The sequence below is a fragment of the Salvia hispanica genome, chromosome 6, assembly GCF_023119035.1.
Source record: "Salvia hispanica cultivar TCC Black 2014 chromosome 6, UniMelb_Shisp_WGS_1.0, whole genome shotgun sequence".
NCBI lineage: Eukaryota > Viridiplantae > Streptophyta > Magnoliopsida > Lamiales > Lamiaceae > Salvia > Salvia hispanica.
This window is the reverse complement of record NC_062970.1, coordinates 40,682,878-40,702,393: the sequence shown is the minus strand read 5'-3', so window position 1 is coordinate 40,702,393 and position 19,516 is coordinate 40,682,878. Positions and strand designations below refer to the sequence as shown.

Below are 19,516 nucleotides of genomic sequence, written 5' to 3'. Positions count from 1 at the left end.
GATTGGTGACCGCTCTGGATCAATAATTATTAATTAATTGTTCATTAACTATGAATTAAGTGTTTATCATTCGCTTTTTCTCTCAATTCATTCATTGGTTTTAGTAATTGGACTTCAATCATGAAATTCAGACAAATTCAAATCCATTTAGCCAAGTTCATGTGATGTGCGGCAGATCTCATCTTCTAGTGCAATAATGGATACCTATTTATGTTTTTTTCCCTCTTTCTTCTAAAAAAGCAAGATATAAATCCTAGTGTTTTGAATTGAATGTCCTCCCACTAGCATATTGCTTCTATTTTTATTACAGCTTCTAGCATATGGTACTTTATTATTTTATTTTATTTCTAAATTAGTTGCGAAAGTAGCATTGTTGGTGCCATTCAACACACAATCCTTTTCCCCTATTTATTTAGACCATGTTCGTTCAAATAACAACCTGATAATTAATCGAAATCATTTGTCATCAATCATTAATTAACTCTAATACTTTACACTATATGTATATGGAATATTTGTCATCATCAATCACTAATTAATTCTATTACATTATGCTATATGTGTATGGAGTATGATATTGTACTAAAAAATACCGAATCGGATTTTAATATTTTAGTTAACCTAGTACAAATATGAGACTATAAATTCCATTTACCAAAATGCTGGCCCAAATGAAAATAACCCAACACCTGTTATCTTTCTAGTACACGTAGGTGGTGTTCGGTTTGCAAGATAAAATAATATAAAAATACAATCTAGGATTGAATTGTGAGATTATTTTAGTCATAAGAGGTTAGCTATGACTAATTATCCCATGATTATCCATCTAGGATTGAGTGTGTGAATGAATCTCATTAACCAAACACACTACAAATTTAATCTCTGATACAATCTTGTCAACCAAACACCCCCGGTACATGATACATACAATGCCCTAACAATAAAGAAAACCGATTTCCAATTCCTAGCTAGACCGGTTCGACCCACCGATTTCGGCGGTTCGCAGCGGCCCAACATGCTGGCAGCTTTACAGAGAGAACCGGACCAGACCACTCACTGATTCGCGGCCGAACCGATCAAACCGACCGGTCCGGTCCGGTTTTTAAAGCACTAGATATTAACTCTTGAGACATCAAACTATATGTGAAATATATCTGACGTTAATATGACACCATCTTTAAAGTAAATCTGGCCGAAGTCAAATTTGATCACGGGCCGGCCTGCTTTGATATTCATCTTGTAATGGGTTTAGGGAGCCCAATAGGCCCAATCCGAGCCTATCCGTGAAACGGCTCTTTTTAAAATTTAACAAAGCCTTTCACAACAATCTAGCATGTCACACGGTAATAATCAGTGGCGATTTTAGAAAGAGGAACTCGCATGGTCAGATTTATCAGACGTGAAATCGATGGTAATTTAAAGGATCTAATTTCATACATAAGTAATTTTTGACACTTTTTTTCTTTTCCATTAAGATATATACTTTATACTAACTTTTTATTCTCCAATGAGCTATGTTTATTTTACATTATTAATACTTTAATCACTTTTCTCTCTTATAGATGTATACTAAAATTCGTTTTATTTGAAAATATAATATTTTTATGGGACGAATGTAGTAAAGTTTTTGGGTACTCAGTGAATTGACGATGATATGACCAACCAATTACAATCCCATTCCCACACCTCCTTCTGTCCTCAATCCTACCACGTGTCATTTAGTCACCAATTTTATACGTACAAGTATGAAATACTCTTGGCTAAGGTATCGTTCACTCCAGGAATTTATGCCAATGCTCAGAAATAGAGGGAGATAATGAGGACTAAGTTGAATTTGGAAATCGTCAACTACAGTACATAATAAATGCTCCCTCAATTCATCAATAAACTTCTAATTTGATCATTTTCGTCTATTAATTTATTTTTTATTGTTTTTTGGTAATGAACACCGCATTCCATTAATTTTAATTCACTCACATTTTATTGTAAAACAAATACTAAAAGTAGAATTTATCTTCCACTAAACTTTTCAACCAATTACTCCTTTCATTCCAATTAAGTTGAGTCCAAATTTTTGGGCACGGAAATTAAAAATTTATGCTAAAAAGATAAGAGAGGCGAATAAAATAGGAAAATAAAGAGAAAATCTAGTAGTTGATGGAATAAAGTAAAAGTGATTGGTATTTTATTGGGATGTTCCAGAAAGGAGTACGACTCAACTTAGTTAAGACGGAGGGAGTACTATATTTCTTAAAATCCGTACCGAATCAAAACTCCTCTCATATTGGTGGATGAAGGAAGGAAGTAATAAATTAAAAAATTGCTTAAATAAAAATATTCCTAGTATGAGTATTTTCATCGAAACCTACAATTGTTATTTGTTTTAATTTGTTACCGGAGCATCAACAACAATTCACTCGTATATTTAAAAATACTTTATATTCAGTGCCAAGGATTTTTAACTCTAAATAAAGATGGACGAGTCTGTAGCTCTAGTGGCATGGTCTATTAGAATTTCATTTTCAATTTGTATTCTAGTTCCGCACTTAGAAGTGTTATTTTATTTTAACATTACAATATATCTAAACTCTTTTAAGCCTCTACGCGTGTAGTTTACCTTAGTATTAAACCCAATTAATTCAGTGTGGATATTTTCTCTAAAAATATGAATGGCGGTCAAATTCGGCAAGTATCAATCTAATAGTACAAAATTTACTTATATTAACATAATATAAGATCACATATTGAATGAAATACAAGACTTACTAATTATGACTTATGAGTAATGGTAAACACTAAACAACTTGCATTATGATTGTCCACACACCATTAAAAACAAAAATATAAATTAAATTCAGTTTTCATTTTTGCCAAACAATGTTCAATTTTCTTGATTTTAAACTATTGATAAATTATTAAAATACAACATTCAAACAATAATTTAGTTTTTGCATTTATATTTTCGATGAGAAGAATGAACAAAAATAAAACAATAACATAATCTCTATTCAAAATTGGTTAGAGAGAGACGTAAGTATACACAAGAATTTGAATATTAATTAAAAATTTATTAATTTTTTTCTAAATAGTCTTTTGTGACAAGTCATTACATGGCTTATGATTTATTTTTTCATAATTTTCCATAACACCATCCCCACCCCACCCTCTTGAGTCTTGACCACGCAATCTACACATAAGTTGGTAAACCATGATTTTAATCTTCAGCCCAGCATTAATTTTTAACTATTTAACAAATCAATTCCAGTCAAAATCCACGTTTAAGAAAAAATCAAAATCAAGATAAAAGAAAACCATGTTTATTATGAATGTCGTAAGGCACAACATCATGTGTATGAACAATGCACTAGGCCAAGTCAAAATTCAAATAAAACATGAATAATTTTCTTTGAAAATGTGCCTATAAATACAGCACACCTCTTCTCATTCTCATAATCACAAAATCTGTGTCAAAAAATGGGTTCATTAAGACTAAATTTGTTCCTCATTTTCCATATTCTTTGCATAGCGTCAATATCTTTGAATGGAGCAAATGCAGCAAGAATTCTACCTATGGAGCAATGGCTAAAGAGCCAATTATTATTGCTTGAATCTCTGCCACGTGGCCCGGTGCCGCCCTCCGGCCCCTCTTCATGCACTAACATCCCCGGCCAAGGCGGCCCACCGTGCCCGTTGAACGAGAAGCACTTTGCCGGCCGCCTCCACAGCAGCTCCGTTCACGCACCACCAGCTCCTCCGGTGGGAAGTGGAGTTATAGTTATAGACAAAGACTCATCTTCTTGAGAAGATTTTTTTATTTTTCATTTTTCATTTCAATAATTATGTTGAGATTACCTATTTCTTTCATCTCATAGTATTTCATTTTACTAGTGCAATGTCATGTGTATAGCGAAATCGAGCCTACTCGTACTATACATGTGATATATGCTTAAATGAAATACCGAGATGGGAAGAGTTAGAGAGTAGAAGGTTTCGATTATGTTTATTCATTATTTTATTTTTTATATATTCTCCTTAATGGGAGCAGCCATTCAAGTTAGGTTGTTGGATATTCTTTTTGTCTTGCTTCAATTTGTACAGATATTCTAAATAAATAAATTTGTTATCCTTTTTAATATTATGTCGCCTCAACTGGAGTATTTATTTTTAATGCAGAATTGGACTTTACTACTTTGGCTTCATTTATTTCAAATAAATAAATCAAATCTGAACTAGCAAGACAAAGTGGGGTTTTGAAGCAGTCAGGTCAATTATGATCAGCTACATATGTAACTTTGAATAGTAGGTCAAATTAACTCAAGACACCTGCATTCATATATTGTTTTTTCAATATATTGAAAACTAGGAGTATATTTACAGAATTCAGCACATTCTCAGTTAAACAAATGATGAAATGAGAAATTAGCATTTAATTGACTGCAGAAATTTATTTAATAAGAGGAAATTCCAAGCCAATTAGATTTAATTGACTAGATAGTCATGTTCCATGTTGGGGAATCATATTATTTCAAAGATTTTAAATGTAGAATTTTCTTGTACTCCATATTCTTTCTGACGTGTACATGAGCAGTCTTCTAACTTAAGGATTAATATCTGCTAATTATATTGCTAAGTTAATTAATACACGCCCCCACTAAAATCCCTTTTTAGAGGATAACCAATTTTACTTGGTTAATACTTGAATACATATGCCACGCCAATTTTGACAACTGCATACGACTTTCATAGTTTCACTCTTGAAAAACTCTCTCTGTTATTTAAAGTCCAAACCTCAACATATTTCCTCCTTTCTCTGTTAAAGGTTAATTAAAAAAAAAAAACAGGACCTAATTTACAAAATTCTCCCCAAGAAATATTTCATCTCATATTCCAACATCACGAGATCAAAACACGATTTGTAAAGAGACCAATGGAAGAGTTTCAAATTCAAGAAAGTGCTAAAATTGAGACCAACATTATTCAGGAACCTCAACATTTGAGAAAAAGAAAAAAGGCAGAAAGAATAACCCTTTACAAGATGTAATCTTTAGCATAAAGGTGACAACCTCAACTTCAAATCTAAAAATCATAACTTCTTTTTTCTTCCCCTTTGACAAATTATTTCGTAGTACAAACTGAGTTTTAGGCCTATTTCAAGCTTTTCAAGGTCGATTTGAAGGTCTGAATGCTGTGTAGCCATTGATGCCAGCACTGAGGTTCTGATACTCTGGTAAATGATAGGAATAGCCATCACTGTCCATGTTCCTCAACTGTGGATCCGAACCCGACATCTGCCACTGGCTCGCCATGTAACTATCAGCCTGTCCATTTGCATAAGGCCGAGAACTGCCCGGTGGGACCATATCCCTGAGTGTGTCGTAACTTCTCCCGGGCGTGCCATAACTATGTTGGTACCCGTCGTCGTGATAACTTCTTGTTCTGTCAAATCTGCACGCGCTTGCTGACGGACCGGCCCCACCTGACATGTTGGGGTCGCCAGGGAAGGTATACTGCCTGTTGATGTGATGGGGCGTGCTGCTGAACATTTGATAGTCAGAGTTCATTCTGGACGACATTCCAACTCCATGACCGTCATCAAGCAAGTCGTTGATGATGTCGAGGTGTGGGAACTCATCAGGAAGTACATGGTTGCTTAGGCGACCCGACGTGCAGGCTGGATATTCAGATGGGAGTTGGTCCTGAGATCTGCTATTAATTGTACCATTCAATTCAAGACCATGAAGCTCACTCGCCAGGGAATTATGATCACGATGTAGATTTCTGTTACCATCCACTACCCTCTGAGGGCGATCCATCCACATAGTCCCATTCTGCAACATATTATCATGATTATTCAACATCCCAAATGAGAGGCTCGGCTTGGTCGGATTAGTATCGATTCTATCGGAGCTGTGGGAGGGAAACAGTGGCGCCGATACAAGAGTGGGTGCTTGTGAGTAAGAATGTGATGTATTTACCACTGAACTGGCAGAATGATTATGAGAATAGGTAGATGAACTTCCAGCACTAGGACCACCCATCATAGCATTTCGATAGGACTGAGGAACATAATTCTGTGATCCATATGCAGTACTTTCGGGGCCCAGTCGACCAGCAGCACTAACTGATCGCGCCAGCACTGGTGCTGTTTGCACCATCGAAACCATGGAAACTGTAGGCCTGGGACCAGCTACTAGAGGGGCACTCAAGGGTCTTGACATAACGGGTATCGGCGGAATGGAGGGCTTGTCGGACGTGGCAGGCACTTCATGTGAGGAAAGCTTTTCAGTTCCAACGGGTTTCTGTCCAGAGGGTTTCTCGGCAGGTTTCGAGGCTGCAGGCTTCTGCTGGGCAGTTTCAATCACTTCCTGTGTCAGAATCTTCTCATTCACAGTGTGCTTTTGATATCCAGCAGGCTTGTCAGCAGGTCTTAAGGTAGCAAATTTTTGAGGTACAGGTTTCGATATGGGAGTATTTTCAGATGAATTCACTGAAAGTACAGGGTTGACAGCTTGTTTAGGACTATTTGAGGATGGTTTCTTGACCAGGACTTGACTAACTGAAGCATTGCTCCTTGTATCCACCTTCACTGGAGCAGCTAGTAGTGTTCCATTTGAAGGGCTCTTGAGCGAGGAAGTTACACGCGCACCATTATCCCCACGTGCTTCAACTTCAATGTCATTTTTAGTCTTCGAAATGTTATGCAGGGAACCAGTTTCTTCAACCTAAAACAAACAAAACCAAAAGAAAAATAATTTTTAAAAAGTGGAAGAGTACAACCAACTGAGCAAGCCCCCTGACGCTAACAATTTTCCGAGCAACTGAAAATCACTTATTAGAGGGTAAAATTGACACGTCAAGCACCTGACTGAAGCATGATAGTCCAGAAGTGTTGAAGCATGGAGATATGTGTGTAAGGGAGCTAGTGGCATGTAATAATGCACAGTAATATATTACAAAACCAATTATCTACTCGCTTAGATAGAGCAGACGGTTGTAGTAAAGCATGATCAAGCACGGATTTTAAATCAAGATGGAAATGTGATCCACAAGATTCCAGTTTAAGCTTCAAGTTTGCTTCAAACTTCACTTAATGTAACACTGTAATGTAAGAAATGCACCTTTTTCCCTGCTTTCTGCACATTCCCATTTCTCACCTTCTCCTGCAAAGACTGACCAGCAGCCTGAGATGGCTGTTCAGCACCATTCGGACATCGAGATGTGTCATTTGTGTTCCTTGCATTTTGAACAGCTTCAAATGGTTGCCTAGGTTCTTCATTAACCCACTCACATGTGCCAGAAGTCTTCTTGCTATGGCTGTTCCTCCCTCTGGAAATTAAAATTGGAAGATGTAGCATCTACCACAATGTAAAACAGTAAATACGGAAAACCAAGTAGGCAGAAATATTTACCTGCTAGGAGATTTTATGTTTTTATCATATGAATTGCCTTTCTGTGGCCCACTTCTAACAGAAAGCACAGAGTCAGAGGAACAATTTGAAGAGCTATCATCTACAGCAGATAGAGGTCTTCCTTCTGTGCCATTCTGCCCAGTAGGAAGACCTCTAGTAACACTGCCCGGCGCTCCTGTGGGGGGGTGCACTTCAGAAGTACCTGTATCCGATTTGACAGGACTGACATCTCTATCGTCAGAATCAGGTAGGAGTATTTCGGGAACACCATCTACAGAATCAGATGCATCAGAAGCATCTTCAACTGCGTCAGATTTTTCAAGTACAGTTTCTGGCTCAGCAGCTATTTCTATTCTTTCAGCTGAAGAACTATCTTGCTCAATCATGTCATGGACAGTGCAGCCTGGTTTGTCATCCTTCACTTTATCCTTTCCTTTTCGGTTATTCTTTTTCTGTTTTGCCTGAAAATGTGTTGAAGACACCCCATGTATGTTATAGTTCCTAACACCATTCTTAAGTTAAAATAACTTCACATGATCCCTACAATCACTTATCATCTACACCAGCTATACCAAAAACAAGAACCAAAAGAAAGTTTTCATATGTTTCAGAGGGGTAACAGAAACGGGCAGAAATGGAAGTCAAGAAGTATCTTGTAAACATAATTAACCAAAAATGTGAATACAAGTGAACGTGGCATGTAGATAAGCAAAGTCTTAGAGAGGCACATTATGAAGATATATCACCATTTTTCAATTGTCAATGTAGAGTATCTAACATTCAAAGTTTTCAACAAAACCACAATCAGCTCATATGCATGCATTTTGCCCTGAATATCCCTGAAAGGGGACTTCCTCAATATCACCATGTAAAACTAAGTGTCTAAGTCTTAACAGACCTGTTTCTTTTTAGACTTTTTTTCCTTATCAACTCCTCGCCTGGATTTTTCCTCCTCTTCACGGATGAGTTCTTCTTGCTTCTTGAGGGCAACGGCCTCTTGGTATGCCACCTCAATTTTACTATTATAGCAACAAGAAGAGTAAACAATTATCAAATGAAATAACAATATTGCTTAATCACAAACACAAACAAACCATTTGGCAAGTTTTAAGTAATGAATGAAATAGCAAACAATCTAATTTGGCAAAAAAAAGAAAAAATTAGCAGAAAAATGGTGAACGCTTTCAACTTGGTGGTGCAAAAATGTTCCTTATGTTAAAGTACCTAGGTAAAAACCTCTCCCTCATTCTTCTTATAAAGAAGAGCAGGGATATGTACAATTCAAAGACCACCATTAATATGAACAAAACCACAGCTTCACTCAAGTCAAGTAGTTCTGTAGTTGACAATATAAAATTACTGTGTGCTAAAATCTATTATAATATAGGCTATATAGCATCAACAAAATATCAGATGTTTTCAGAGCCATAAGCGCCTAATCTTATGAATGAGTGCATAATAAAAAAAATGATTACCTGTATATGTGGGCCAATACAAATATCTCAATAGTTCGTCTACCCAATTCAGTAAGTCTCCTCTCGTCACGTTCAATAGAATCTTTGTTGAACTCCTCTCCTACAGTCCCATCCTATTAACAAAAGAAGAACAAATCAGAATATGTCAATAAATTTAACAAAACCACTCAGAATAGTGGCAGTGCTCATTCAAGCAACTCGCCAAAACAAATTAACAAATGGTTACAGATCGGGAAAAACACGGAGAGTTGGACAGCAAAAACCAAACCTTAGTACGATTTTGGGGACCCTTCTCATCCTTTGGAGGCAACGGTTCCATAGCTGCCCGCTCTAGCAGTAGCAATACATCATCCACCAAAATGAACGTATCTTTCTCAATGCCAACTATAGGAACTGGTAATTCTTCTGCCTCTAAATACTTGCCCTTACTCTTTTTACCCTTATTCTGGCCTTCAAGGGCTTTCAAACCACTATACAAAGAATCCATGACAAGAGTGGATGTCACCTCCTTTTCTATGAAAAATTGTTTCACAACAACTTTCAGAATGGACTCTGACTTCTCTCGGGACATACGGCGGCGGGAACTTTGGTCAATACCCAACCAGAAAGCACAGAAACTGAAAAATTAATTGAACGATGTAAATATTTAGTTGGCATAGCACCACTGAAAGTGATTATGTGAACAGAACATAGCTTGAATAAATCATCAGGTTAAGAACAAAACATGATATGTCAGTTTCAGAAAATTTTATTGCAATTGAAGCTTTCATCCACTCTAGGGGAAATATTAAAGGGGGGAAAACATGGAATTTATTTTGATCGTAATACAGTAGTTCTACATCAATGACCTTTAGGTGATCTCTCCCTATAGAATAAGCTAAGGATATCCATGTGTTCTCAACAGCGAAATTTTCATTTGCGTATGAGGATAGTTGTCATGCACAGAGGACACATGATCTTGGGTGAATACACCTTTCAAACATCTACTTCAAAGAATGAATGCAACAGTTTTAAGAATCTGCAAGCGTCCGACAAATGACAATATATTGAGCCCAAATTGATGAAAATAACACTCCATCTGTCCAGAAAATAGTTAACCTATACTTTCAGCATTACTAGATAAACTCTACTCAACAAGGCAGGGGATATAAGAAGCACATCCTAGTATGGCATGGGTTTTAATGAAATTTAGGTAGTGTTTTGTGAGTGGAAAATGGCCCCACTGTGTTGTTCTATATGTTAGTTGAAGTAGATAATGGTGGGCCATGTTTGGGTTTTTGTAAATAGGTGTGCAAAGTGAGGGTAGATACAAAAGATAGGTTTCCAAAGAATGAAAGTTAGAAAGTGTGCAATATTTTGTGGCACCCCCAAAATGGCAAAGTGTACACACACAAGACAAAATTTAAGTTACCGGCAATGTCTCTACGAATATACAATTCCATACACAATGATCAATAAATTATGCATAAGTACTGCTCCTGAACTAAAAGTCTAAAACGAAGCTTAATTTAAGAACATTTAAATATTCCATATTCCTGGAAAAAGAAGATAGTGGAGAAAAATAGCGTCAAAAACATGCACACAATACCTAGACCATGTAGCTTTATCCTCTAATAGTTTTCCGAGTTTTGCCCTACGTTCTTCCACAAAACGCCGACAAATCTGTTCGACATTCGTTAAGTACACTCTTACAAGTTCCCTCCGATATAGACAGTCAAGGCAACGAAAAGGTCGATCGGCTCTCTCCCTGCAAGCGACATTTAAGGTTTAGAGTGGAAATTATTAACCAAGTCATGCAGATAAGTTCAAGGCCATTCACAGATGCACGCATGAAAAGAAAATAAAAGTAACTAGCTAGTAATCATGTGTTTTACAATCACGTTTAATTAGAAAGCTTTTTTGAATAATAACAAAATTATCCCATTGAATTGTTTTGTATAGTATTGATAAAAGGATACTATCTGGTAACATTTAACTAACAGTTAAACCAAGCAGCAAAGTAGATTAGCAAGCTTGTCTTCGAATATGAAGCAAATCCAACTTAGTATATATAGACATCATAATATAGTGGAGAATCCAGGCATGCTTGGAATGTGACATTTATCTAAGGAAATGCTCACATGGATAGTAAGTTACGCATAGTACTGTATCATTTTCAACTTAGCCTGGATTGTTGAAGAAACTCGTATACTTGTGCTTTCAGAAAAGCAACGTTCAAGAGATGGGCACATTAAACATTCATATACAGTTTTTATTCACAGAACATGAACTGATTGGCTTTCAGCTCTCTAATTTTTATTAATCTAAAATGCAATATAGATTGACAGATGGATTATATAGATTATACCTAATAACCTGAACTTGAGCTTTAATTATCAAATTATCAGCATCAATAAATCCATCTAGCACCTTTGATAGCTCCATAAATTTCTTCCATCCCCAGTCATGTTCCTTCTTCCAAAAACGATGTAATGTATCTTCAAGTTTTGATAAAAATGTGTCAATATCAGGGTTATGTGGTTGTAACGAATCAATGATAATAATTGAATAAATACCAGAATATTTGGACTTTTTTGGATCTTTATTCACAACAGCAATTGTGAACTGCGCAAAGTGACTCCACCCTGTTCATAGATGAAACCAAGACATACAAGTTGCAAATCAACAAAATAATGTACTACTTACCCAAATCACAAATGCAATGTGTCATACCTGGAAGAAGCTTGTCATGATTTGCAACACAAAGAAACAAAGAAAGATGATTGCAGACATCGCAGCCTTGTGGATAAATCAAAATATACCTATCAAGTATCAACCAAGTCACAAAAGTGAACAGCAGGTTCCAAACTAGACTAATTCATTGTTTCACATATGCACACATCACAGGAAGCCCATTCTACTAGTACATGAAATTGACAGAAAATAAGTAGTGTCAGAGGACAAGCATAACAGATCAGTTTTCCGGATTGACATTCCAAAAATGAACAGTAAATTAGGATTAGTGCAAAATAAATGAGTCGATAAAGTAAAATATAAGAATATTTATTTAGGACCAAATTGATTCAATGTAATTGCTTGATTTAATATTGAAGAGCGGAAGAGGTATTGCCGAAGGGACAAGCCAAACCCATACTAAAATCAGTCAAAGCCTCTGGAAACACATTTAAACTCTCAAAAAGGAGTTCAAAAAGTAAAGAAATAAAAGAATCACACAACGCATCTGAATATTTAGAATTTATATCCCTTTTTACTTTGATACACTAAACTAGACCAGAGAAGGAAGTCTATAGGGGACGCCAATGAAGTTTACTAACATAAAATAATGGTTCAGATGGCACAACGTATTAGTATAATTCACTTTAAAGAAAATTAAATATTTTCTTTCACATTAAAGGTTAAAATCTAACCTGGTTGGAAAATCAGCTTAAATAATAATCTCATAATAACGACTCTGAAGTCAACATGTCAGAAATACAGCAGAATGAGAAACTTTTATGCACTGCAATGGCAGAAGAAAAATTGATAGGAAACCATACCATTTGTAGCCTCCAACTTCAAATGCATTGCTACGAAGTTCTCTTTTGTTGATTTGAGAAAATTTCTCAATCTTCCAAGTATACTTTCCGAATAAATCAGATGGCTTTGGTCCTGCAGCATAATGAGCCAAAATAATTGTAGCAATGCTAGACATTTTACTGAATGAATAAATGATAATGATGATATCAGTCCGTAAAAATCAAAATACAAAATCCAAAGCGAATGCCACATGCCTTTTAGCAAGAGATTTCTCCACACATGGTTGACTTAAACATAGAAACAACAAACATTTCAAAAGCAATAGAAGAAAGATCTGCCACCTTAACTCGGACATAATGCAATCAGTCACTAATATATGTCTATCCCCAGATCCACAATGGTAATCGCCGCATCACAGTCCAAGAAAGGTTATTTTTGTTGTTCTTTTTTCTCTCTTTTTCTCCACGGGTCGAAATAAGAAGTGGATAAAAATATAAATATTGGAATCTCTCTAGTACAAAAAGCTGTATAAGCTTTTGGATTCTTCTTCAGTTCTTCCTTACATTTATCATGCAACTTTAGTTTATATATATTTTCTCTGAATGATTCATTAATGGTCTCCTTCAATCCCAGTATAAGCTTTTCATTAAATGAATAGGCTTCTGAAGCAGGAAACAATATAGATGATGCCGATAGATATCAAACAGAGTGTACAATCTTCAACCAATATCCCACATTTGCAAAGCATCGATAACCAAGAGCACAAGACAAAGTTGATGAATTCAGGTAGCTGTGAAATCTACAACGGGAAAAAAAGGGCACACCTCCATCATCATCGTCATCACTGTCCCAGTACGGGGGCGAAGTAGATGGACTCCCATTTTCAACCTGCTCCGAAGACCTCCATTCAGCTATTGCTTCCCCAGACTGACATCGAGACTGCTGTTGCCCAGTTGAAACCCCTTCAAATGATCTTCCAGCTCCAGCCTCCCCAGTTGCAACTCCAGTCATTTTCCCACTCCGTAATAACCAGCACACTTTCCTCAACGTCGCCTTGCTTCAATATACATTAAGCCCCATTTCAGAACCGATAACAGCTCAAGATAAGATTATATAAACTAGCAAGTCGTCACATGGTGATTATACATGATTGAATACCCATTACTGATAAATGAAATACAGTGACATTTTTTAAAGCTTTTGATAATGCAATCAATCTGACACATCAGAAGTACAATAATCAAAGCAAAATTATATGATTGGCCACACGACAAATTCCAATCCTCAATATCCTTACAAAAAACCAAAAAAAGCAAATCAGATGATGCAAGTTTCAATAAACCCTAATCCCTACAATCCAAACCCGACCAAAAACATTAACCAGAAATGTTTTAAACGATATCCATTGTTCACGACCACAGTGGTTTTTACCGATCAAGACAAAATCCAGCAATCCTCGACTTCAAACTGAGAAGCCGATGAGCTCAAAAACCACCTCAGAAACCCATTAGCATCCGGTTATACCCATATCAGTACCCCAAACCCTAATCCAAAATCCCCAAAATGTAAAATAGAAATGAAATCAGAAAAAAAAAATCAGTAAATTACAGGCGAAAGAAGATAATATATTCATGTAATTCGGATCGAGCGGCATAAACAGACCTTAATTAAGAAGAACGAAGCTTTGTTCAATAATTATGCGAATGAGTAGTCTATAGCGATTAGGGAGGTCGCAGGTAAAAGAAAAAAAAAGCAGCAGCTGAATTAGAACAGAAGCGGAGGAAATGAATTTCTACCAATTTTTCTTACTTATTTATATTTAATTGTGTGTGCGTCTCTGTGTGTTGTAATATAGTTTTGTTGAGTAGGGTTTCACTTTTCATACACTTTATAGTCTAATATCACTCTTAATAGCCATAATAAAATTTATTAAATTCAACGGTTTATATGGTAATAACTAACAACGTGTTCCCTCTTTAGTTCTCTCTCGCAAATATTAATTAAATATTTGGGATATGTTATCACTTTTGAGAAGGAATGGGGCTTTTTGGGTAAGATTATATAGTCTTCTTTTTATTGTTTGGAATTTGTTATAATTTGGGTCGGATTATAGTTGTACAAAATTAGGATGATGGGGCTCCCATCTTTAGAGTGTTTTTGTTTATACCGTGGTGTTGGTGTTGTTCTAGTAACACGTAATTGATATTTGGTTGGATTGAAAATGATAACTTTATGCGTAATTGATATTTGGTTGGATTGAAAATGATAACATTTCATAAAGTGTAAAATCATGTTACACGTTCGTCTCTTCTTCATCCAATCAATATTCAGCGTAATGCATACACGTGAGTGATATGGCTGAACATGTATGAAGAAGCTTACAACAATTGATAAATTGTTCATCTCGTCAAGAATTCAGATGTAGATGCTCGATTCTGGAAGAAAACAGAGCACCAATGAGGAGCCATAGCCGTTGTTATTCATTGCCTCTGACGAAGGGCACAACACATAGATGAAAAGGCCCAGACAGATCTAGAATTGCAATATCACTGCCACAAAACTCAACGGTGGAAAAAGATGGTGTGACGGCGGTAAAGTTACGACAACGGCCATTGAGAGACGCCCTCACTACTGTCGGATAGGGATGTCAATCGGGCTAACCCGTTCGGGTTCGGGCCAACTCACTCGGGTTGCCGGGCTATTCGAGTTATGAATTTTTTGGGTCATAAATTTTCAGCCCTAAACCTTCGGGTTTCGGGCTATTCGGGCCTAAAAACTTCCAAAAATATATATTGTAATCAAATTTTCCTCAATAAAATGATTTTAAATTTTAGACATTTTTTCTTCTTAGTTAGAATCATATAAAATCTTCAATTTTTTCATAGTTTTCCTTAGTATTTGGAGAGAAGCCCTTAATCTCGATCAACTACAATCTAAACAAAAATAAATCAAAATTAAATCAATCATTTCAATTAAAACTTGTGTTCATGCTATTATTTTGACATTGTTCATAATTAATTCTTTATGAATATTTAAAATAATATCTTACATGAATCATTATTAAAATAATAAATATATTGAGATTTTGATGGGTCAATTCTTAATTTTGTATTGATTTGCTTTGGTGGTAGTAAGACATTAGTGGCAGATGATGAGACGATGAAATAATGAGTTGAGGTGGAACTTAAAAGTTGATAGTGTGGGATCGAGTGGGAAAATGTAGAATATAGACTGAAGAAGATTAATGATTGCCACATGAAATTCAAAAATATTAAAAAAAACCTAAAACACAATACTTTTTAATTAAAATTTGCAACTCGTCAGGCCGACCTGTAACCCGTTCGGGCCAACCCGTTTAACTCGTCATCCCATTCAGGCCAGTCCGTTTAGCCCATTTTGTATTCGGGTAATAAAATCACAGTCCTAACCCGCTCATTTTACCGGGCTATTCGGGCCGACTCACGGGTTTCGGGTTGAATTGACATCCCTACCGCCGGAGACAAACAATGCCACACATGCCATCGTACATCGAAGGAGAGAAGAAAATTTGCAGGGTCATAGATCGAGTCGGCGATGCACCGTCGGAAACCCCACCGCCTTCAGCTAGAGTGGGGAAGGTTAGTGGATGAGAGAATAAAGAAGGGCAGCGTGGAAAACAAGGTTGAATAGTTTCATATCTCACCAATTTGGTGATATACATAAATGAGGGATTTTTCGTCGGGCCTAGACAGGCTTAGCGTGTTAACACGGGCCATGAGATAAAAGTATCTTTGTTACCAAACAAGTGGAAATACATGGATACAAAACATTATCTTGGTATTTCTATGCTATCAAACGAGTCATAATATCTAATATCACTCTTAATAGCCACAATAAAATTTATTAAATTCAACAGCTTATATGGTACTCCAATAACTAACAACATGTTTCCTCTTTTGTTTTCTCTCTCACAAATATTAATTAAATATTTGGGATACGTTACCGCATTTCAGAAGGAATGGGTTTTTTTTTGGGGTAAGATTATATAGTTTTCTTTTGTTTGAAATTTGTTATAATTTCGGTCGGATTATAGTTATACAAAATTTTAATGGTGGGGCTCCCATCTTAGGAGTTGTTTTTGTTTATACCGTGGTGTTGATGTTGTTCTAGTAACACCTAATTGATGTTTGGCTGGATTGAAAACCATGACATTTCATAAAGTGTAAAATCATGCCACACGTTCGCCTCTTCTTCATCCAATCAACAGTGCGCGTCATGCGTACGTGAGTGATATGGCTGAACATAAGAAAAAGATCGATTTAGATTATTTACTTAATTCAACACACAATTGATGTTTCATTGGGTTAAAAAATACTAATTTCATAAAGTGTGAAATCATGTCATGTTTCGTCTCTTTTTCGTCCAATCAGTATTGCGTGTGATGCATACACGTGAGTGATGTGGCTGAATATATATATAAAAAGAGAGACCGGTTTAGTTTATTCAAAATAGAGTATGATGATATAAAGTTAAATTTATTCGTTTATTTCTAGTCGCTTTAGGGATCAAAACTGTTTTCTAAAAAAAAAACTTTTTTACTCGTTCTTCATTTATAAATAATTCAATCCTTTTCATGCATGCATTGTTGGAAATATTTAATATATTAGGCTAATATACGTGACAAATTTAATGTGAATGACTGTAACTCAATTAAAGTTTCCGTTACGAGTCTAAGTGTATTAAATTGATATGGATTTTAAGTATATATGTCATATGGTGTTTTTCAATTTGTTGAGGAAATTCATTGAAAGTAAAAGATCTTAAGATGGGTTATGGTCCTCAAACAACAATGATCGATTCCGCATTTATTTATTCACTTTGTATAATACTAACAAAAGCATATATATATATGTTGGTTAAAGACCATACCAATCACAAAAGTCAATTCCACGTACATTCAGATATGCTACCACATAAGGATGTTGATTTACATGTTTTGGTTTATCACACAGATGAATTGTGATAGTAGGACATAAGAAGGATTATAAAACATACTATATGCATAACATTCTCTTTTTCCTCTACACAATTTCATACTATATAATTTTTGGTGAATTCTCCTATAGTGATAGATGAAATTTCTCAACAAGTTTAGAGACGTAACCATTGAAACTAATTTGCAAAATTGTTGTCATATTTAAGTAAGTGTTTCTTTGTGCTAAGAATACTTGATATTCTTGTAGTTTTGAGATTGCTCCTCTCAAATTAGTATAGTTGAAAACATTTTAGTAACTTTGGGTTTTTAGCGTCATGGACTTATATGTAGTTAATGAGATGATATTTTCTTAAATTGATTGCATTTAGTCGTTACCAAAAAATTCCACTACTCGAGAGTTACAACATTGATCGAATCCTCAAGCTCAAGTATGTAATTTGAAATTTAAATTTAATCATGATTTCGGGATAAATAATGTATATAATAAAGTACTAATTACAGTTTACAACCTTTACCATATTATGTATTTAAGACTGTTGTATTATTTCAATAATTCATTTGGTGAACTTTGGATTTGGCTGATATGTCGGTCAATCTAATAGTAAGTGGGGTATAATTTTTATAACCTATTTTTTATGTAATAAGATCTCCCGATCAAATACAATCACATGCATGAATAAATTAATTTAGGCATTGACCGAAAATGTATAAAGATCGTTATTAATTTTGTTGGGTGATAAAATGGGTTCAATTATTTAAGTTAATAGCAATTTTGATTGTCTATGATTTATATACCCATACTTTAAGGTCAACGTGTGAGATATTCTTCTTTTTATTAAAAATTAAACTGTCAGTAAAATGTTAAATTTTGGTTGATACTCTTACAATTTTAAAAATAAAGAAAGAAATTATGAAATTTGAATTTGTTCGTAGTTAACTCATGACATAATATTTAGGTGAACTTTATTTAATATAGCAATCGGAATAATATTTAGGTGAACTTTATTTAATATAGCAATAGGAATATCTACGTAGAAGTAATTGTTGGTAAATTAAAAAATAGTCATCTATTCATGAAGAATGGATTTGTTGTTTGGTTGAAAACATCAACAATATATTGCACGACAACTTTTTTTGGAACAAAGCTAAATTTGATTTAAATTCCTTTTATTTATTTTTTCCCCAACGGATGGGGCCTTGTTAGATAGGCAAAATTATGTGGTCACGCAGTGTGGGCTTATTGATTTTTTTAAAAAACAACGGGTAGAATATGATATGGCCCAATTCATAGCGTGTTTATTTTTTGTAAGAGTGATCTAACTTCTAAGTATAACCTCATTTTTGGTCAATATATAAAATTGTAAAAAAAGGTATAGAAAATTAGAAATACAAGTTAACCTTATGAGCTGAATAAAAATATTAGTAAAATTATGTCACTGTCTTTGATCTTCATTTTCTCATGTCAACAGATTCTTTTGAACCACACGATGATCTTGAAATTAACTAGTAGTAGAAGATAATTTAATTTAATAATTCTGGGGCAGTTAATGCAGATGCAAGATAGTAATTGCAAAAGTAAAACACATAAAAAAAGTTGCGGCGCGTTTCAGTTGGAAGATTAGTAGAAAATAAAATGGAAAAGAAGCATAAAGCAAAGCTCTCGTATATATCCCACATCGAACAGAGGGAGTCAGGGTGGAAGTGGAACACACGGTATAAATACAAAGGTTGGAATTGAAGAAAAATTAAAAGGGTCGGTTGGCTAAATATGCCACGCTAGCCCTAGTTCGGTTAGTGCTGTATGGAAATCAAGACATATGGCCGACATCATTTTTGGAAACTTCTAGGGTTGGCTCCTTGGCCGACCCTTCTATTTTTAGTCCTACATTTTATATTATTAATTAACTAATAACCAGTTTGTTTGATTAAACAATATTTTGTTTCCTGATTAGGACTGATCTTGGCCGTAATCAAATTTTACTACAGCTAATCATTTTATGCTTAAAATTTGAAATAGTGAGAACTCAATCACTTTGGAGTCAATTCTTTCGAATTGCGGTTATAATCATTCATATTGAGATTTTTTCGAATAAAATTTTAGTTGTAAACTCTATAGATTGTAGTTAAACAAAGAATAGTTC

The 19,516-nt window shown here is 35.1% G+C and overlaps 1 protein-coding gene and 1 non-coding gene across 8 annotated transcripts; one reads left to right on the top strand and one right to left on the bottom strand.

Annotated features, from left to right (window-relative positions):
• Positions 1–4,943: 4,943 nt before the first annotated feature.
• Positions 4,944–14,219, bottom strand: LOC125192800 (TNF receptor-associated factor homolog 1a-like). Of its 7 annotated transcripts, none has more exons than XM_048090459.1 (14): positions 14,063–14,218; positions 13,225–13,457; positions 12,421–12,532; positions 11,597–11,685; positions 11,440–11,508; positions 11,232–11,361; positions 10,473–10,631; positions 9,153–9,501; positions 8,885–8,997; positions 8,308–8,428; positions 7,410–7,870; positions 7,119–7,326; positions 5,976–6,722; positions 4,944–5,828 (listed from the first exon to the last, which is right to left on the bottom strand). In XM_048090459.1, the coding sequence occupies exons 2-14, from the start codon at positions 13,409–13,411 to the stop codon at positions 5,160–5,162; spliced, it is 3,414 nt and encodes a 1,137-aa protein (XP_047946416.1). In that variant the 5' UTR covers positions 13,412–13,457; positions 14,063–14,218; the 3' UTR covers positions 4,944–5,159. The 7 variants fall into 7 exon arrangements, with proteins under 7 accessions (XP_047946416.1, XP_047946413.1, XP_047946412.1 ...); XM_048090456.1 differs by adding an exon at positions 13,832–13,944 and having other exon boundaries at positions 4,944–6,722; positions 14,063–14,181; XM_048090455.1 differs by having other exon boundaries at positions 4,944–6,722.
• A 4,902-nt stretch (positions 14,220–19,121) lies between these two features.
• LOC125197635 lies at positions 19,122–19,247 on the top strand. Its single transcript, XR_007172168.1, has one exon. It is a non-coding gene; the product is annotated as a U11 spliceosomal RNA (small nuclear RNA).
• The last annotated feature ends 269 nt before the right edge of the window (positions 19,248–19,516 follow it).